The sequence below is a fragment of the Ostrinia nubilalis genome, chromosome 16, assembly GCF_963855985.1.
Source record: "Ostrinia nubilalis chromosome 16, ilOstNubi1.1, whole genome shotgun sequence".
NCBI classification, from domain to species: domain Eukaryota; kingdom Metazoa; phylum Arthropoda; class Insecta; order Lepidoptera; family Crambidae; genus Ostrinia; species Ostrinia nubilalis.
In genome coordinates this window covers 13,425,948-13,447,530 of record NC_087103.1, presented here as the reverse complement: position 1 = coordinate 13,447,530, position 21,583 = coordinate 13,425,948, and the positions used below count along the sequence as shown (strand labels likewise).

The window sequence follows — 21,583 nt, the reverse complement described above, 5'->3', positions numbered from 1 at the left end:
GATTGTCTTGTGGAAAAAGGGAAATAATTACGTACTTAATGTGTTTGATCCATAACAAAATTTTTTGTTTGTGCATTATTTGCAGGAAGATCTTAGACTTTTACATACAAATTAAGTACGTTTATGTAAGTTGTTTCTTCCGCCACTTCTTCTTAGCACCAGCCCATATGTTGTCCCGAAGTGGTGGTAGGGTAAGCTATATTTGGGACGTGTATTATATGCGCCCTGGAAAAGGCCTAAGTCCTAGATAAAAACTTTGACTTTGAAAATCTTCGTATCATCTTACTTTAACAGACGTCAAAAATCTGTCAAACTCATACGAAAAGCACCGGTTATCGTTATAGTTACGGTTAAAGTTAGGTGGTGCAACTCAGCCTAAGTCGCAATCGCTATCCTTATCAACAAGGGATATTTATGCTTTTGTTTATAACGGAAGTAAAAGGCTGTGATAACAATGATAAGTTTACATATTAGGAAAAGATACAGATATAATATAACACAATATAACAAATAATATAATACAGGTATAACGTCATGTGCCTTTTTAAATATGATTGAAAAAGAGACTGATAAAGGTGACTGAGTTTCTTCCACCACTTCTTTTCAGCACCAGCCTATATGTTGTCCCGAAGTGGTGGTAGGGCAAGCTATTTGGGACGTGTAGGCTTAAGAAAGTACCTAAGTAGGTACTGAATAAAATATCATTGTATTTGTATTTAATATCCCTTTTTGTGGTTTGGTTTAGTACGAGTACTTCATACATTACTCACACACACGATATTCCCAGTAGACTTGTGGATTCTTATGAATGTTACTCATACTTCAGTAGTGCAGAAAATAGATATCGATGGAGTGTAAATTACCAATGCTAAAATAAAAATAGCCTTCGTCCAGTATTGCGTAGGGTAGTCGATAATTTTGGACTTCAGGGACGATTCGTTTAATGCACGAGGTGTCCAACTTTTCATAATGTACAGAGACTTCTTTTATACTTCGGTTTATACTTATTTCTTTTAACCACAACCAAACTCTTGGCCATCTTCTCACCTGATGAATAATTATCAGGCCGAAGGTGGAAATGAGCTTCACCTTGAATCTTCAACCACAGAGGAACTACCTAAATTACCTCTAAGATTTACCTCTAAGGTACCAGTAAATAATTTTAACTAATATCTTTAAACCCCGTTTCCACTTGCTCCTACTCTGTTCTCCTACTGGTAGGAGTACGAGGACCAATATTATGTCCTTATGCTCCTATCGGAACCTTATATGAAGATAAGTAACATTTCTTTGGACTTCTTTGTTCAGAGCTGATACTTGACCGTTCATTAGTAGGAGCACGAGGATATACATATCCTTATGGTCCTACTGGAAGGAGCATAAGGACATATTGGTCCTCGTGCTCCTACGAGTAGGTGAACAGAGTAGGAGCAAGTGGAAACGGGGTCTTTAAATGCGTCTTGATGGGCTTCAAGAATATTACAAGTAGAGTAAAACAAAGAGCAGTAGAGGTTTAGAAAATGTCAGAGTTTAGTTATTTTTAGAAGTGTTTTCAATGATTGCTCGTTCTTCCCCAATCCCTAATTTATGAGTGTTGTGAATGCGTTTTTTTTAATTGCTAATATTATTTTCTTTTTCCTTTTTTTATCAAACTTCATTAATCGTGTGGCCCCCGCCCGCTATAACGTCTGTTTACGACTGCGCCCGCGCCGGCACACTAACACACTCTTGTGCAATGGCGCCTAAAAATAATGGCGGAAGCGCTTGTAGTTTTTACGAGTATGTAGTTGCAGTTTAGAGGTGGTGGCTGTCAGAACTGTCAAATAGATTATCTGGTAATTTAAGTACACTGTCCATTATGTTTTCCCTGAGGTAGCATAGCAATCTAGCTTTATTGGGACATACTAGAGCCCTGAAAAGGATTTACGATTATGTACTATTATATTATGTAGACTTTAAGTTTATGACGATTTGGCCAGAAGAAGCTTTTCTCCTGCACTTCATGATCAAATTATTGAATTAGTCTCTCGATCCAGACAGAAGAAATACTGGATTCTAGGTCTTTTCCTTGTTTCAGTTCAACCATTTATATTATTGAGTTACAGTATTGCTTGACTTTACCGATTTCGATCGTGTAAATGGTAAAATTGAGCAGAACGTCAGGCTGAGTATTTTTTCTATTACAAGATCCTAGTGTTTACCTTTATGCTATTGTCCGTATTTACCAATTTAACAAAAAAGTGTTAAAATCAGAGAAAATTTATGAGTTTAATTAAACAGAAAGTGAAGTAGGCCGCAGTGTTGCAAGTTCATTGATTAATAATATTAATATACTCCACTTTATCATATTACAGTTTCCGTTAGATAATGAAAATATTTCTCCTCGAATTTGAACCATGTCCCCTTGATAAAAGATTCGATTTCGAATACGGCTCTAGTTCAGAAAGTTTTGTACTGGATGACGTCAAAGCTCGCAATAATTCGTATGCGATAATTATTCTTTGAAATCAAAGTACATAAAATAATACAAGAGAGAAAGCAAAGTTCTATATTTCTCTTTAGCTTATTAGAGAGGATCTTCCTCAAATTCAATTTTAAATTTATTTATTTGTTAAAACCTCCTGCAGTTGCGACTGACCTGAAGATGACGATGATTACAGGACAGAACTTATGACTGACGAGGTATTTATTGGGCTCTGTTCAGATTATGCGCATATAACTCAAAGACTTTACATAACTACCCTACTGCGTCACAAAATACCAAAACTGTGCCTTGTTTCAAAGTAACTAACCAATCGATATCTAACAAGGTAAAATAAATACCTAATTTATTCATCGGTTTGAACCAAGCTCGAAACAGCTCCAAAAATAAAATGTTTCTCACATTTACACCAATGGAAGTCTCTACAAAGGCACAAAAACTTAATATTAAGGTAGGTATTACTTTCCGTTTATTCTTTTCAAATTAGTACGAGCAGTGATCGACTGAGTGAACATGAAAAACAGATTTTATTTTTCAAATAAGCATGGGTCGTTGACCTATTCTACTGTCGCATCAATTATAATAGTCGAGAGAGTAACTAAATTAGTTTTTTGTTAATTTTATTATTATACTTTTACAAATGCAACATTTTGCTCAAAGTGTCACCGAAATATCAAAAGTTTACATGTAGGTATATGAATGTACATAAATATTTGCGTGTAAGAGCCACACTCGTCAAATAAATGTTCTACGGATCAAATTCTGAAAATTCTGTCTCTCATATGAATAAAGCTCTTCTTTTCCCCACTGGGTATTATTCCAGAATCATAATGTAATTAAAATTCGCCGAAGTCAAAGTTTTTGCAGTTTACCTACTTTAACGTAAACCAGACAGGTGACATGATTACTAACGCTATTTAAATATTCCATTATTTAATGTTTTTACATTTGCGAAGGTCGAATTTAATTTGAAAATAACTCGAATTGCTTACGCTAATTTAGGTACAGAGCCGTTTAAGTCCAATGTAACTGAAAATTAATCTTGTTCCGATAGAAAATTGGAAATGAATGAAAATGGCGCGCGAACGTAGCGGCATCTTCAGTTGGGTGACACGCCGGCTGTGAAAAACACGTCCCCTAGACTGGAGGAAAGTCTAGATGAAAAGTTAGACCGAAAACAATTCAGATTTTTTTACAAACATGTTGTTTTACCTAATTTGTCTAGTTAATTTAAATGCCGCGCTAACATTTTCTTCATACGAATCTAACGCTTGGGTACCAGGAGAGCATAAGTACCACGGAGTGCACGATGGGATGGAACACACCAAGCAGTTCGTCAACGAGTGGACGGTGGTCGTGGATGGGGACGAGGATGTGGCTCAGCTGGTTGCTTTGGAACTAGGATACATTTATGGTGGCCGGGTAAGTAATTTTCTTTTGCACCTAATTAATATGAATAGGGGATGCAGGGGATTGAGCGTTGGGGTTGCTGCAGGACCTAGATTCTAGTATTATTTTTAGTCCTTTAGAAGCAGTTGTTGATCTTTGCTTTGTTCCAAATGATTATTTATGGAATCAGACTTTGATAGATTACCTATTTTTTGCTAGGTACTAAACTCCCAAAAAGTATAATAATTAATTTATAAATGTCCAAATAATATCCTCCTGAGACCCCCGGTGTCACTCGTGACACTTGAGTATATATTTTTTTTACAGCGCCATTTATTGGTATTTATGAAAATTAATAAAAGTGTGTGAAACGTTGGAATATGTCACATATCCAAAAAATTGCTATGCCTCGCACGAAAGGGTTTTTGATTTTGTAAACATTAATTGAAATTTTGAATTCGCACGACCGCCGACATGACACATTCCAAGAAAAGAAAATATTATTCAAAACAAGTTTTTTGGTATTGTTTTGTGTTTTCTGTGTGCTACGGTAATATATCTCTCAGATTTTGCGATAAAGCTATTAAAATGTTTCTATTGTAATAAGTATTTACGTCAATTAATTCGAGTGTCACTGGTGACACTTTGGGCACTCGTGACTTGAAATATGGTCCTTTTTAGGATTGTCTGATGGTAACGTCAAGTCAATGTTATGCAACTATGATGAGACAGATGATGAAAAAATTGATGCTCCATCCTCAGATCAGACCCTGGATATCATCCAAGACCAGAGTACTTGTCAATACCAATCAAATGAGTCAAAACTCGACAGAGTTACATCGTTTAGTCACAGAGTTTCTATGGCTACCTTCCGTCTCCATCATCAGATCAGCTCCATGACCTCATTATATTGAAGTTTCATCTGAGTTACATGTGTATGCAAAATTTCAGCTCAATCGGTTGGCAGGAAGTAGCTCTAATTCAGCTTCCAAGATTTTACTCAAACATACATTCACATTTATTGCAAGTTAAATTAAAGTTTGTAATAACAAGTTCAATAAAAGCTGTTAAAAAGTAAATCTTATATGATTCTAAACAATTGCAGATCAATTTGAAACTAAAAACACCTATTTTACCATACCTGAAGTATTTAAAATATTAATTAATTCAAGCCCGTTTTAATGTCTTTGAAACCCGTAGTGTCACTGGTGACACCCCCCATTTTGGCGTATGTAGGGGGGCTAGATTTTTTTTCGCATTTTTTGTTAGTTGTACATATGAAACTTAGCCTGCCTTCCAAAATTCAAGACAATCCGACAATTTTTAGGGGTCTGGGTCTCAGGAGGATATTTAAACCCGCATAGTGAAAAGACATTTGATAGATAAATAAAGTTTTTAGTTATTTCAAATAACAGATTCCGGTACATTCTTTATAATAAAGGTTCATAATTAAATTTAAGAATGTATAAGTATTGTTAGTAGGTAGGTACTTAACTATTTATAGCCTTAGGGATTTACATAAACCAGTCAAGAATTTTTCAAGATCTCAACACAACAAACTGAAGCGCGACCGCTACAGCCTATTGCTAAGTATGAATGACCTGATTGACCTTTTATTATTAACTGATAATTATGTAAATTCCCCTCAAATACAAGTCTGTATATTTTGATTCAACTTAAGATGACTATTAGCATATTTACTGAAGCATTCGGCATTTTCAGCCGAGTCATTATCATTCATTGAAGACTACGTGTTGTAAAAAGAATAATTAACATAGTATTTTGCATACACACATGAGTGTTGGTCAAAGACATGTAAATTCATTACCTAACAACAAATTGTGTTTTTACAACATTTTAAATCCTCTACCTACACAGTTCACTAATATACTTTCAATAGACCATGTTCAAATATTCATACGAGAGTAATAAATAAATTAAAATGTGTATTAAATACTTTGTATCGATTGTCTCTAATAAAACTTTAGTTATTTACGAGTATTGTTAGGGTTATAGTCGTATTAATACCTACTGGAAAATAGAGAAAAGAGCTTTTTAAAAGCCTGCTTGGAAAATAAATGAATGTTTGTCAAAAATTGTATTTCGGCTGAAAATTACAACACTATTCTGTCCATTAAGGGAACTTCCATTATTGTCTCTTAATACAGGTGGGCTTTGGCACAGTCTCTTAAAATATCCTCATTAAATATTTCCTTTCGTCTGTGAAGACTTCTTAACTTACAAAATACATATTAAATGGTTTTGACAGGCTAGTAACAGAGCCCAAATTGGTTGTCTCTTTCGTCCTTAGGGACGTTATACTTAGTCAACAAAAAACTTTGACTCAGAGTGTCTGCACTTCTTGCGCTGTTTCTTATCTGCTGAAGGAATGGTAAAGGGTCAAAGTTTCAGAAGTGTTGGGTTATGTAAAAAGTGCTCTTTGAAATCCAACTTACTGATTAACTATCAGTTACACAAAAGTCATGATTTTTTGTAAACCACAAAAGCCTCTCGATAGAAGAGTGACTGGAAAAAACAGTGTTTGGTCATGGTCCACCTGCTTAGTTCACCTGGGTGGACCATGGGCACTTATTCTTGCCGGTTTTTTTTAGAAATACAGGCTGTGTAGGTATGTTGTACTATCTACTAACATTATCATAGATATATCATAGTTAGGCGATAAGGCTCAATAATAAATCATGGAGTGCCCAAAAACCTAAATTAAGTTCAGGTGTAGGAATGCGTGCTTCAGATAACGGCAAATCAAAGCTCTGACGCCGCCGGGCACCTCGAGTGGACTGATAAAAATACAGGGCCGGACTTTACACAGTCTACTTGTGTCTCCCACTTACCATGGGGCACACAGGCACACTAAAAGCATCGTGGCCACCCTCACCGTGGGCCACGGCATATGAAGAGTGGGGTACTATTGCGATGGGCATCGCTGTTGCGACAGGGTGGGACTGCTAGTTCACTTTTGATGATGTTCATCGTAATAAATGTTTCTTTCTGTCTTTCTAAGTAGAAATTACATGTAGTAGAGATTAAATGGGGGCCTTTCAGGGCATTTATAGGAATTATGAATGAATGATTTTATTTAAGGACAGAAATTAGAGAGGCTTGTCGAAATTTAAATCTATGGTGAAGTTTGATTCAAGTTTTCGGTTTAATTAATAAATAACAGCTTTACAACCACTGGAAAACGTTAGACGTCTCTATCTGGTTGGCTATTTTCTGTTTATTTCAATGCACCTGCGCTGGTCTATTAGTACTTTAATTCAATTGATTCCAAATGTTATGTATTGTAATTTGACGAACGAACATCAATTAATATTTCTTTTAAATCACAACTCCAGACCCAAAGTCCCTCTGCCCTTGATCCGGCTCTGTCGAAACAAATGCGTATTGCCCATATTGTGACTGCATATTGACTTATCATCCTAATCTATCTGTCTGATTTCACATTCCCGCATAAAAAGCTGTTTGTAGAGTTCTGCGATTCATTTGCACTATCTAAATTAAATAAAACTAGTTTGTAGTGCATTGTACGTCAACTTTTGATTAATAAAATAAATAATATGCAATTTTTTTTTTTGTAAAACCGCAAAAATGCACGATTAGGCACATAAAGCTATAAATTGCTGCTTAATCGTCATATTCAAACTTATGATGTACTTATGTGTGCAACTGTGCATAATGCCGTCATCGGTAAAACGAGATCTTTTAGGTAATTTATGGATGGACTAAAAATATGAATCGATCCATGTAGACCATTGGTTCCCAAAGTGGGGGGCGCGCCCCCCCAGGGTAGGCGCAAAGACCTATAGAGGGGGGCGCGGGCCATCTGTGTACTTAAGTATAAAAGCGACCGCTGAGATAATGCATTTCAGACTGCTCGTTACGACCAATAAATAATCGGAACTTTTTGTATGGTCGAAAGGGGGCGCGTCTCAAATAAGTTTGGGAACCAATGATGTATTGTAGATAATGTAGACCCTTACATACTTACATCGTCATCATCATTGTCGTCAGGTCATTTGGTATACACTGCAGAAGAACGACCTTGTCTAATATACCAGAGGCAATAGGAAGGATTTTGCCTGCACTTACCACGCTGGCCAGACTAGATGGGAATGGGAAGGCTACTTTGGTTTTTTCCATAACGATATAGAGAGATGCCAACTAATGCGCTGAGTTCGAAACTCAGTATCGCATTAGAAAAACACACACAAAGTAATCAAAATATGTGTTCATTATCCACTGCGGTATCAGTACTCAACGTTCGAATAATCTTTAGTACTACCACAGAATAAGTAATAGTACAGGGTACTACGCAAGCAATGTGAACTGTTTACATTATGACGTCTGCAGCAATGTGTTCTGTTTTTGGGCATATTGCTGCGAAACCGTTCCCGCCCCCTTGTCACATCTCCCTTTAGTTTCTGTGACCTATGGTTTTTGCTTTGGTACCTATTTCGTTGTAGTTTGCTCACATGCCAATATCTTGAATATATTTAAACCATAGTAACGATGAGTGTACATCCACAAAATAAGTCAAAACAATAATAACTACAATACAAAGTATTTCCAGTTAAAAAGCAAGTGAGTGATTCAGTCGGTAATGGTGACAAATGAGTTGGATTAGTGTTCAGTCCGAATCCATTTGTCACAGTTTACGCTGTCAATCAGGGACTTAGCATGGTGTGGGATGTGACATTAGAAAACAAGGTTTCAGTAATTAGAACTTTATTATTGAGAAATCACGTAACTGGAAAGCGCAGCGTAGGACGTCCACCCACAAGGTGGACCGACGACCTCATAAAGGTAGCAGGAAGGCGCTGGATGCAGGCCGCTACCAACCGGCCATTATGGAAATAATTGAGGGAGGCCTATGTTCAGCAGTGGACGCGTATGGCTGAAATGATGATGATGATGATTAGAATTGTTAAGAGTAGTAAATCAAAATCTGTGTAGCACAGTAGGTAGAGTCAGGAAAGCTAAATATCACGGGTTCCAGCACACTTGAGGTAGAAGTTTTATTAAAGTGATATATCTTGTTTAATTTCTACCTTTCGCCCTCAGTATCAGGTAATAATCAATTTAATCAAATAACGTCCCATAGTATATTCGTGAATGGTTATATTCATATCCTTGTCATCTTCATAAACTTTTGCTTTTAATGAGAACCTGAAAATCTTAAAATTCAAGAGAGATTTCTGAGAAAGATTCTGGTAGAGAAAGCTCGAAGGTTTTGAGTCCGTCAATTTCACTATAGTTTTGTATGTTTACATTCCTTTTAGTTTACATCTGAGTGAAGCAGCGAGTATCTAATATCACTGAAAAAGGAAAATCATTTTCAGCCCAAAAGTCTTTACCGAAAAAAAAGTTGCATTAAAGTTTATTCGTCTTCATTAAATTGGATGAGCAGGAAGACCTTGGATGACTTAACACGTTGAGTGCGAAACCAGGTCTATAGACCTTGTGTACGTCTCGCTTACCGTGCGGCTAAGAAAATTATAGTCTTCCTTGTCGTGCGAAAGGCATAACTTCAATTGGGTCCGGTGTAGGAAAGTGATGAATATACAGTGTGAGTCACGTTAAAGTGTACATATGAAAATAGATGAAACTAGACCTATTTTTATCGACAAAAAAGAGGTCAAAAATTTTTTGAGATTTTTTTTTAATTTTTTATAGAATTTTTTTTCTTCCAATTACTTATTGTAAAGAAAACGTAATAACTTTTAAACTAAGCGGTATATCCTGATAAAATAAAAACAGTAATAATGCTAAATAACAGGCGATACTAAAAAAATACATAAAATACACAAAAAGGCCAACAATTAATAAAAAAATGATACTTTTTGAAAAAAATCTGCTTTTAAATTCGTGTTTTTTTGGTTATTTGATAAATTTCTCCAAAAAATGCCCCTATTACCTGTGGTTTTTATTACTTTTTATTATTCTCTATCGTATTACCTTCGTAAAACCAAAAATTGCATGTCTCTATCCCTATCACAACGTTTACAATGATCGTTTGAACTATGCCTCTCCGGGCGCGCCATTCAACGCTTCGTTAATAACGAAACTGAAAATGGCTCTAGATTTGTAATTTTAATAAAGACAAGTTAGATTTCAAATAAAAACAAAAGATTTCGAAGTAAAATAAGCATTTTAGTTAAAATTAAAATTGTCTCTACCTGTAGCGGAGAATAATGTTGTGGCAGGCCTTTGTTCAAACGATCATAGCAAATGTTGTGATAGGGATAGAGACATGCGATTTTTGGTTTTACAAAGATAATACGGTAGAGAATAATACAAAGTAATAAAAACCACCTGTTATAGGGGCATTTTTTGGAGAAATTTATCAAATAACCAAAAAAACACGAATTTAAAAGCAGATTTTTTTCAAAAAGTATATTTTTTTATTATTTGTTGGCATTTTTTGTGTATTTTATGTATTTTTTTAGTATCGCCTGTTATTTAGCATTATTACTGTTTTTATTTTATCAGGATATACCGCTTAGTTTAAAAGTTATTACGTTTTCTTTACAATAAGTAATTGGAAGAAAAAAAATTCTATAAAAAAATAAAAAAAAATCTCAAAAAATTTTTGACCTCTTTTTTGTCGATAAAAATAGGTCTAGTTTCATGTATTTTCATATGTACACTTTAACGTGACTCACACTGTATATCTATGATGTATTCTTAATATAAAATCCCATGATGTACCTACCTTAATACCAGGTTTTTAGACCTGGTACCGCACGGAAGTAATAAAATGTCTTCACAATGCGAAACCAGGTCGAAGCACCTTGTACCCTGCGCACCTGGTACCGCACCCCACGCTAGCTTCGTGCAGCCAGTGTTGCGTCGCATTCGTAAAAAACGCACATGTCGACATGGCGTCAAGAGAAATAAACAAAATCAAAACTGCAAATTGATTATAATTTAATTTGCTACACGATTTATTGCTAATTTAAATAGTTTTTCGTGACAAACATTTGAAGTTGTAACTAAATGTTATTAAATTATATGTTTTCTGTAAATATAGCTAATTTAAGTATTTATGCACGTATGTCTTATTTGTAAAATATTTAGACTAAATTATTAAAACATCTTTGTTTGTAACTTTTTTAAATTTTTATTAAAACTTAATTAAAACTATCGATATTTGTATTTCACATCCCTAGAATACCCACCAGACTTCCCTACTTCAGTGCGGCACAGGGTGCATAAGCCTTGTATTTTGAATATAGCTATAATTTTTATACTAAACAAGTTATTCACGAACGCCTTCAGGTGTATGTCAATAAATGCATTATTATTAATATTCAAAGAAAAAAAACACAATATCTATTAACATGAAGCCAAAAATAAAATTAATATATCTTAAATATTACAAGGTCTTTAAGCCTTGTGCCGCCACAATGTAAGTTTTAATACCAGGTTTACTGACCTTGTACCGAAGGAATGGAAAGTATTAGAAAGTTACTGCCGCAGCAAAGGTGTTAATTATTCAAAGAAAAAAAGAACAGAATGATTGTTCTTAGAACCAGGAAAGTGCTTATTTATATTGGACATGTGTTTCTTAATTAGTTTTTTAATGGTCATATGCAAGTGTTAAAATAGACACTAATGACATACGAAGATCATTGGACATTGTATATGACTTCAGTTCCGCTGTTTTCAAAGATTTAGGAAAAAATCATGTAAAGATGTCTGATTCATAAAAATTTGCATTTTGTATTCATTCACGAAGGATCTACATTGGTATGAAACGATGAGACATATCTATTGTATTTTCAAGGTTTGTTTGACATTTGGCGATTAGTTTTAAGTATTGTATGACTAGCTGTGCCTGCAAATTTTAGGCGTGCTAATCGTTTTCCAATCAGTCGTCTAGCTAGCCGAAACCTCTCATAAACAGACAAGTCCGTCAGAGGACTACAGACTTTTCAAAAATTGGGATAACTATCTCAATGGTTTTCCCTCGGTCCTAAAATTATCTCAGTCATAAGTAGAGCAACTGTTTTGAAACGTAAACAGACAGAGAGAGTGTATTTTATCCTGGATGTTACTACACTGGTAGTGAAGATATTTTTACCAATAATTATACCTGTAGAACCTAATATAGGTTCAAAAAATGCTAACTGAATTTCAGGACTTTCAAGTCCTAAGATACGAGTAACATACAAATAAAACATTTACTGATACGACTTTTGGTAGAGCCCACAGTGGAAAAATAATAGATCACTTGAGTAGTTCTACGAGTGATAACTACAAGCTAGTGGTTTGTTGTTCTTTATTTCCCACTTGCAGAGTGCAGTGGGTAGGCATCTTGCTCCTAATTCGTGTAGACAGCTGTTGGGTGCCTACTCTAATATAACAAGACATAATTCTTAGGAATCTAGGAGATTGTTTCTAAAAATATCCTGTGGATTCTTTTGTACTTTATTGTAAAAAAAAAATGAACTGTGCAGTTTTATCCCTTATGTAGTATAAAAAGTTTTAAGATTCAAATCCGCAATATCTCCAGTTACTTAGTTAATCTGAGACACACAAATACATTTTGTTTCTGTTTGTACCCAAAGGTTGCCAGATTCGTGGTGCAAAAAAGATAATATGAAAGAAACAGGAAAAAAAACAAAAACATTCTATGAATAGGTATAGCTTCAGTACTTACAAGAAAATAGTTTATGCCGTTTTCGAAAAGACAATATTTAAGTAGAGAAGGTATAGAATTTAGGTAGAAGAATAAAGTAGGTACATGGTGATTTAATTTTCAAGGCAAGAGTGAATAAGCACTTACAGGGCAGATATGTAGGTATACAATACCATCCTAGACAGCATCTCACATAACAACCGGTGCGATTGCGTTCAAATACGTGTACCTGCCTTGTTGTTCTGCATAAAAAAGGTACCTTTTGTATGAAAATCGGCCAGTTTTTTTTAATATTTCCACATTTACAACTCCATTTGTATTAGTAGACGTCCCAGCTTGGCCGGGTAACACCGATGGTGTGGGCGGTGTAAAAATATACAGATGAGATGCAAATTGCCCAGATTGATCGACGGGAGGATGTATCGAATCTTTATGAGTATTAGTACTTATTATTATTCTGTGGTATTATTGCTGTCTGTCTGTATCTCTCAGTACAACAAGCAACAATAAGCAAACATAATAAAGAAAATAAAATAAATGTATTATCAAAATAAATGTGAAAAGAATACATATTTTTCAGACTGTTCTAACCATCCCATCCCAATCCCAACTAATATTATAAATGCGAAAGTAACTCTGTCTGTCTGTCTGTCTGTCTGTCTGTCTGTCTGTCTGTCTGTCTGTCTGTCTGTTACGCTTTCCCGCTTAAACCTCGCAACCGATTTTGATGAAATTTGGCATAGAGATAGTTTGAGTCCCGGGAAAGAACATAGGATAGTTTTTATCCCGGTTTTTGAAACAGGGACGCGCGCGATAAAGTTTTTCTGTGACAGACAAAATTCCACGCGGGCGAAGCCGCGGGCGGAAAGCTAGTAGTATAATAATGAGTTTGTTCTAACTGTGCCTTGAGCATGAATGACTCTCAAAAACGTATACCTTTTTACAACCGCAGCGTTTTTCATACAAAATAAATGTTTACCATAGGTAGGATACAGTCGTGTCCCGGCCTTTCTATGATAGAAAGTTCAATATAAAAGAAACAGTTTAAAAATATATTTCTGGCTATTAAATTACAGGTGTTTTTACAATGCCTGTAACTAAATTATTTACCTAAATAAATCATTGTTGTGTAGAGCAAGTCGGTGGCTCTCGCAAAGTTAAATACAGTGCTGCCCTCCTCGTACTTTGTTAGAAACTTCAGTATTGTAGAATGATTGTAGGTTCGTAGTTCGTAGTCCGCATTCGTAGCTCAGTCTCGCGTTTCATATCTTCACACTCAGATGGCGCTTTTACGCTATAATTTTAGTTTCAGGTGAAAAATAAGATTTATATGGAAGAGAACACGTAGGTAGTAAATACAATAATTGCTTTTCAAAGTTTTCAGAATATTATTTAACTATTGAAGTCTTGAAATTCTGAATAAATGTTTTAACAACAGTACAAACAATCCATTACGAATATACATATTAAAGCAGTGAACAAAAGAACACGATTTTGTGGTTGTTATGAAAATATTGAAAATCTAATTTAGGGCTAGAATCCTTGTCTCTTCTTTCGTGAAAGTTTTTCAGGCGGCGCTAACTGTAGATTTGGCGTCGCTTGTACCAGGCGCCCAGAGTCACGTAGGAATTAATTTTCAGGCGTTTACGTGACGTTTCAGCGCGTTCAGGGGGCGGGGCGTGCGAGAGGGATGTCTGACATACTGTTTCAGTCAGCGCGCCTGAAGTTTCATGAATGATGTTGTAACGTTGTAACGCTCTGCGTTCTATAAATACCGGCAGCTGAAGTACACGTCATGATGTATGACTATGAGTATTGTATAGTACTACGAATTTACAATAATTTCATTATGTTTTGGAATATGCAGTATTTTTTACATTAAACCGAACAGTTTGTTTTTTCAGCTATCAATTTTATACATACAACTATGAGCACTATCACGAAAAAATTTTTTTGTAATAATGTTCAATTTTCAAACCAAAAGAATCCTAAAAATAAGGAAATAATAATGGAAGAAAGGTTCTTTTCGTTTTTACATATTTTACAAGAAAATCCTATCCCGGGAACAGGGGAGCATGAGTGTGTAGGAGGTCGTCGTTTCCCCGAGTTTGACCGAATTTACGAAACCGAGGAATGTGGAGAACGCGAACGTCTATTCGGGAAAGTTCAATAAACTTTCATGAGGGCGTTCCTCAATGTATGTCTGTAATATTCCATTTTACTCTGTGCTTCCCACTACATGTTTCAATTAATTTTCGTATTGTCAACTAAATGTCTATTTTTTCGTTATAACAAAGGTTAAAGTTTTACTTTCAAGTTCTTTATCGAGCAGTTAGGTAATCATTATTTTTATTTTACTATGATCTGACGACTATACATACGAGTACACAGATAGATTTTTCATAGTGGTGTAATTAATAAACGACGGCTATCGTTAGGGCTAAGTGCCTTACAGAATTCATTATACATTACATACCTACCAATGCATAAATTAATCTTTTCAGTTTTCAGGCATCATAGTAACATGCCAAGCACCGCATTTTCAGTTTCTGTACCCTGCCGAAGCAGGGTTTTTCAAAAATAGAGATAGACTCATTTGAGTGTTCCCCTCCACGGAAATCTTTAGTAAAAGGCGAAAGATTTATACGTATTGAAGGGAAACCAGAGTAACGAAATTGGCGGTCGCCGGACTACTTAAGTTCTGGAAAAAATCAAATGATACCGCGAGTCAACTCAGCACAGTTCCATCTAGCGGCGCTGATGAGAATTACAACTCGTGTCTGTTATCTGCTTGTATTGAATGAATCTCGTAGTCGTAGAACCCGATTGGCACTAACTTGCTGTTGATTCGTTATGTTATTCTTGCATTATCACCTTGCTTAAAAATTGGATATAAATACAATATTGTAGGTAGATAATTATTTTTAATAAAAGCAATTTGAAATAAAATTATTAATTATAGTCACGCTGAAATAAATACCTCACTAGCCTACAAAAAGGATATTTTAAAATTAAAAACAAACTCATAAAACTCATTTATTTATGCAAGTAGGCTTCTAAAAAGCACTTTTACAGGTCCCAGTTTAACCCTACCACTGCTTTAGAACAATAAATGGGCCAGTGCTGAGAAGAAGCAGCGCAAGAAACTCAGTCATTATTGTCAGCCTCTTTTTCAATTTATTTGTTTTGTCCTCTTAAATTAATTGCTATGTATGTAGGAAATACACAGGTGTTAGGCTGGAAATAGCCATTATGTATGATGGATTTGAAAAATTATTTTGTATAACCGCTATACAAAATAATTTTTCAAATCCATCATAATGGCATAGTTTTTTTAATTTTTACAATATTTAGTAAGGCAGAAATAAAAAAAAATTATAGGTATTATCCATTTATAAAATCTTTTAGAATACGAATACATGACTTTTTGTCACTGACGTAGCTTTTGTACAAAACGCCAACCTAACTGCTCATGTTAACCGATTTGTTTTAACACACATCGCATCAGGACACACACCATGCTTCCATACAAATCGTTATCGCATGTATTATCTTATTCGCCATCTGTTCCACAAGTAGGAGAAGCGTATTCCTCCTCACCCCATGTAGACAGAAGGGGTTGCACGTACTCACACAGAGAACCACCCCACGAGTGCCACGCACACATACGGCACATGTGCGGTCGACCTCCTCGGTGACTCTGCTCGCCTGGTACATATGTGACTCCGACGACTCACATGACTCCACTGATATGACACATACGAGCGTTTGACATCACCACATGTAGTTTAGTCAACATGTGTGGACATGTTAGCACGTTTTAATTATTTGTATGTAGGATGTTGTTGATACTACATCCACATGTTTACACATACGTGAGTACGCAATAGGTGAATAGGTGATGATGTTTGCCTACGGATGAGTGCGTGGAATGCGGTGGTGATGGTGTACCGGTTCAAAATTGAACGGGGCAAACAATAAGGAAAAATAAATCTAGTTAGTAACTGTTTCATGCCGAATGATGGTTTAACCTCATTAAGCTCACATTGCAATTTTATGAGATAACTTAAAGAAAACGAATTGTTGAAAGTACAGACATGATTTTTATCGAAAGCACTTTTATTAGCTGTAATTTCTTTATCCACCAACCGGTATTTGAAATTATCGTCAATGAAATACGCGCTCCATACGAGGCTCGGTTTTTCATGTATAGTAGTCGAACGAAATGGTGACATTGTTCACACCTCTATGCCACGCCACACATGGTTCACTCATCGCATGCACACTTGCTACGTGCTACGATAAGGGCCGATGTGTGCGAGCGATTAGAAAGCAAAAATATCGGCTGTCTGCAGCTGCGCCAGCCACGCCCCGTAAACATTGCGTTCATGTGTGCTAATCGCTAGTGATGAGCCTGAAAATTTTGGGAGATTAGGGAATTATACCGATTTACCGGTAATACCAGTTTGTAGTTGCTTTGCGCTTAACAACAGACAAATTACTAGTCCAGTAGAATTAGCTTTTAAATCGGAAATAATTCCTACAAAAGATTTTATTGCTTTAATGGCTTCATTGGTTGCCCATTAAGACTCTCCTAAGTTTTCGACTTCGACGGAGTTGTGCTTAAGTGGTGGGGGCCCCCGAAAGGGGCGCTTTTTCGGTTTTCCAGTTATACCGCGTAAAGGACTTACCCTATCGAAAAGTGGTTTTCCTGATGGTTGAAGGGCATTTAATTCTGCATTAAATAAGACCAAATTCATATGTTTTGAACAAACCGTTCTCGTGCAAATGTTCGGCAAAGTAGAAAATATGTGTATAATTAATGACCATCTCCACGTCCAATGGCTCGTTACCCGCAGGCTTCCAAGTCTTGAAAAGGAGCGCCTCAACCAGTGTAACCCTATCAAGGCATACGAGCTGGATTCGCCGATCCTTGTTCGTCCCAGCCGTTACTTAACTGCGGTTGCTGCACCTCTTCCTGGCACTCACCTGAACGACTCTGTGTTACCTACTGTGGCTGCCCCTCTTCCTTGTATCCTCCTGCATGACTACGTTGCCTAGCCGTCTGCCTGGTCTAAGGTTTGACGCCAAAAATCAACAACAACAAGTTCATATTAAAACGCTGAAGAGTTTTTTGATTGTTTGTTTGAACGCGCTAATCTCAAGAATTACTAGTTTGATTGAAATAATAATTTTTGTGTTAAATAGCTCATAAATTGAGGAAGGCTATAGGATATATACAATCACTCTACGACTAATAGAGCCGAAGCAGTAAAGAAAAATGTTGCAAGCACGGAATGCGGTATTTAAACTATTTTCACGCGTGCGAAGTTGATTTTGTGGCGTCGAACCTTGGACCAGGCATACGGCTAGGCAACGTAGTCGTGCAGGAGGCTCCAAGGAAGAGGGACAGCCACAGTAGGTAACACAGGGTCATTCAGGAGAGTGCAAGGAAGAGGTGCACCAACCGCAGTTAAGGAACGGCTGGGACGCACAAGGATAGGCGCATCAAGCTCGTAAGCCTTGATAGGGTTACACTGGTTGAGGTGGCCCTTTTCAAGACTTGGAAGCCTGTGGGTAATAAGCCATTGGACGTGGAGAGGGTCATTAATTATACGTATATTTTCTACTTTTCCGAACTTTAGCGCGGGAACGGTTTGCCCAAAACATTTGAATTTGGTCTTATTCAATGCAGGATTAAGTGCCCTTCAACCGTCATGAAGACCACTTTTCGATAGGGTAAGTCCTTTACGCGGTATAACCGGAAAACCGAAAAAACGCCCCTTTCGGGGGCCCCCACCACTTAAGCACAACTCCGTCGAAGTCGAAAACTTAGGAGAGTCTTAATGGGCAACCAATGAAGCCATTAAAGCAAAAAAATCTTTTGTAGGAATTATTTCCGATTTAATCAATTTTTGTGTTTAATTCTACTGGCCTATACCACAGAATACAAAATAGTAGCAACAGAAATTGCACTCCTTTGTGTAGGATCAGATGCCGGCATTTTAACGATAATAATAATAATGCAAAATATCCAACGCACATGGTGCATTCGAAATCGCACCTTACTACTACGCTCACAAGAGCGCAATTTTTTTGTGTTCAGAATTGATCTACCTCACAGCTCAAGCGTCAGGGTTGTTTAAGCAAAGTAAAATAAATAAAAACTTAATTATAAGAAGCATTTATTGTATTTACGATTGGTAAACTTTAATCTAGTGGTGTTTGTATAATCGTACCTTCTCTAAAGTACCTATTAAATAAACTTCAGTGTTGCGATAATTCGAAATTGGACAAACAGTTTTAAAAGGTGTAGTGTCGGAAAATAGACACGGTGAAGTAAAGTTAATGTTTTATTAGCTAAAATATTTTTTTTGCTAGAGTTTTTTGTCATAAGTATTTCAAAATTATTTAAAAAGTGTAGTTTTTTAAATTATTTAAATCACTACAGTTAATTATTATTCCTAAATATTACGATTTTCCATTAAAGAAGAATAACAGTGCTGTTGGAACAATAAACCTTGATTGCGACGATGATCGACCGAGCGTGTATAGAAGAAATACGCGTGTGCTCACAAGCGCGTGGCGGCCCTGACTGATTTGCAACTTGAAGTTGTCGGGCGCTGTAGGTAATTATCTCGGCCGGCATAGGCGAGTGACGGAGGCCTGCCTATACAGCCTTGCTGCATATAAATATGTCCGAGAATAACGCATTGGATTAATAATTTCTGGAAATTAAAAAAGCTTTCCTCTCTGTTCTGTAAACTTTTTGTGAAAATCCGGATTTTATGTGTTGGGAATGGAAAAGTAGTAAGTAGTTTGTATGTTTATCAGGAGAACCGAATATTTTTTCAATAGAAAGTTTCCACCCCAAGTTACACGTTGATTAGTTTATAGATTTTATTAATATTAACCATGCACAAATATTCCAGTAATATTTGACGTTAGATTATCCATAATTCATAAAAGGCAAAATCGTCCCATCTTGTTATTGGGCCATCTAAACCGGTATTGAAAATTACCGATTTGATGGGTACATCACTACGTGTGTGTGCCCCATGTGTGAGTCTACTAGCTGCCGTTTATGCGCTCCTGGTACTTAGGAGCGCCCGGGACATCACATGACGGCATCCATTTCATGACATGAATGTCAGCAATGTCACTAAAGGTCGAAAGAAAAAACTCTTCGTTAAAGGCTGAATTTGATTTTTTTTTTTTAATTAAAAAGCTTAAAATTAAAAAAATCTTGGGCTAGTTACCCCCAGTCCCAGTAGTCTATTGCTTTATTCTTTTCACATTCATAATTAGTGGTTACCACTGAAAACCTTATTAAACATGACAAGAGTTTGATTTACCCTACGCTACGAATGCTACGATTTCAAACTTGAATTACGAGGAGCATCATTGATTTGTAAATAAGTCTTTATCAAAATTTGCATTAAAACAAAAGTTAAGTTACTATATTGTTTTAATATAATATAACTAGTTAATAGAGAAAATAAGGTTTTCTATTTTATTTTGTTTGGTTAAGAACGCCTATCATAATATTTAGGCAAGTATCTACAAACGAGCATTTTAAGTATTGGTTCGAACAAGGCGTTTCCATTTGTGAAAACAAAGTTTATAAGGTCCTCCAGGCCCCAAGCGTTTTATTATGGCAAAACAATGAAAGTAACAGTTCCAAAATTAATTAAGAAGAAGTATAAAACACCATTAAAAGCCAGATAAGGATTTAAACAGTTTCTTCTAATGAAACTCTTATTACTTGTTGTTGTGGGCTCCTGCTCTAAGTATCTACCTCCACCTTCTAATTCCTTAATCCGCCCAAAGCAGCACTGTCTTAGGGCGCCGCCTACATCCCATTGTTTTGGACGCTGGTTACCAGGAACCGATGAACACGTAGGAGGGAATTCTGGACAAAACGCAATTATAGTGACAGCAGTGAGATTTGGCTGATTGGCATTTGTTTCCGGGAGTTTGGGCAGTAGGAAAATGCAAAAGAGATTTGCAGTGATCGTTTCTATTTTCAACCGACTTCAAAAAAAGGAGGAGGTTCTCAATTCGACCCGTATGTTTTTTTTTTTTTTTTTCTATGTTTGTTACGCGATAACTCCGCCAATTATGAACCGATTTAAACAAATCTTTTTTCAGCGTATAGGTAATACCTCAAGGGTGGTCCCATTTAAATTTAATAATAAAAAAACAACCCCCAAGGGTGGAAAATTGGGGATGAACTTTTTTATACGCAATATCTCCGCCGATTATAAATCAATTTGAACGATTATTTTTTTGTTGAATAGGTATTATCAAAAGAGTGGTTTCATGCGAATTTGAAGAAAATATTTCACCCCCAAGGGTGGAAAATTGGGGATGAACTTTTTTATACGCAATATTTTTAATTTTCAGTTTTTTTTTGTGTTCACGCATTTGAAGTCGGTTTTATTTTTTTTAAAAGTTATTACTATTTCGCTTCCATCGATGTTAAGTCGTCATAAATACCTTTAAAACCTTAGGAAAATAATGTGGAAAGAACAAAACTGAATGTCAAAAGCATTATCTGCCAGACAACTAGTTTGATCGTTTTTAAAATGGATAAGTCGCTTACTTTTTGTTAGACAAATGTTTTAAATGTTTCAGAAATTGTTCAAAAATATAAACGCTAGTTACCAATTCATGTTAGCAACACTGCACGCATTACCCTCCGTGGCCAGATTTGGAGTACACCCTCTATAAATAACCCACCCTCCCTTCATACTAACATGTACAGAAATATCACTCCGTGTACATCGCCAGTTTTGTATGAACGAACTGCCCAATACTTATTTATGAAGCAGCAATGTATGGAACAGTATTGGCTTCCTGCCAAAGCAGAACGTAGAATGCTTTCGTTTATCCGTGTATGTATTTATTTATTTATTAATAAGGCACAGCTACAGAGAACGAACTATTAAAAAAAACCATCATAACATCATTAATTTATACTTCTCAACGTGAAGGTGAAGTGCCATGTTAGGTACCTACCTAGTTCTTTTTTATTTTAAAATTAATTA

General features: G+C 36.0%; 1 protein-coding gene and 1 non-coding gene across 2 annotated transcripts in view; one reads left to right on the top strand and one right to left on the bottom strand.

Annotated features, from left to right (window-relative positions):
* The first annotated feature begins 3,585 nt into the window (after positions 1-3,585).
* LOC135079176 (neuroendocrine convertase 1-like) overlaps positions 3,586-21,583 on the top strand; it is a 32,495-nt gene continuing 14,497 nt past the window's right edge. The window contains exon 1 of the mRNA XM_063973765.1: positions 3,586-3,904. Coding sequence (XP_063829835.1) covers positions 3,683-3,904 — 222 coding nt within the window. The 5' untranslated portion in view covers positions 3,586-3,682. The remainder of the gene's footprint in view (positions 3,905-21,583) is intronic.
* On the bottom strand, positions 15,086-15,203 carry LOC135079587 (U5 spliceosomal RNA). The gene has a single exon (XR_010258828.1). It is a non-coding gene; the product is annotated as a U5 spliceosomal RNA (small nuclear RNA).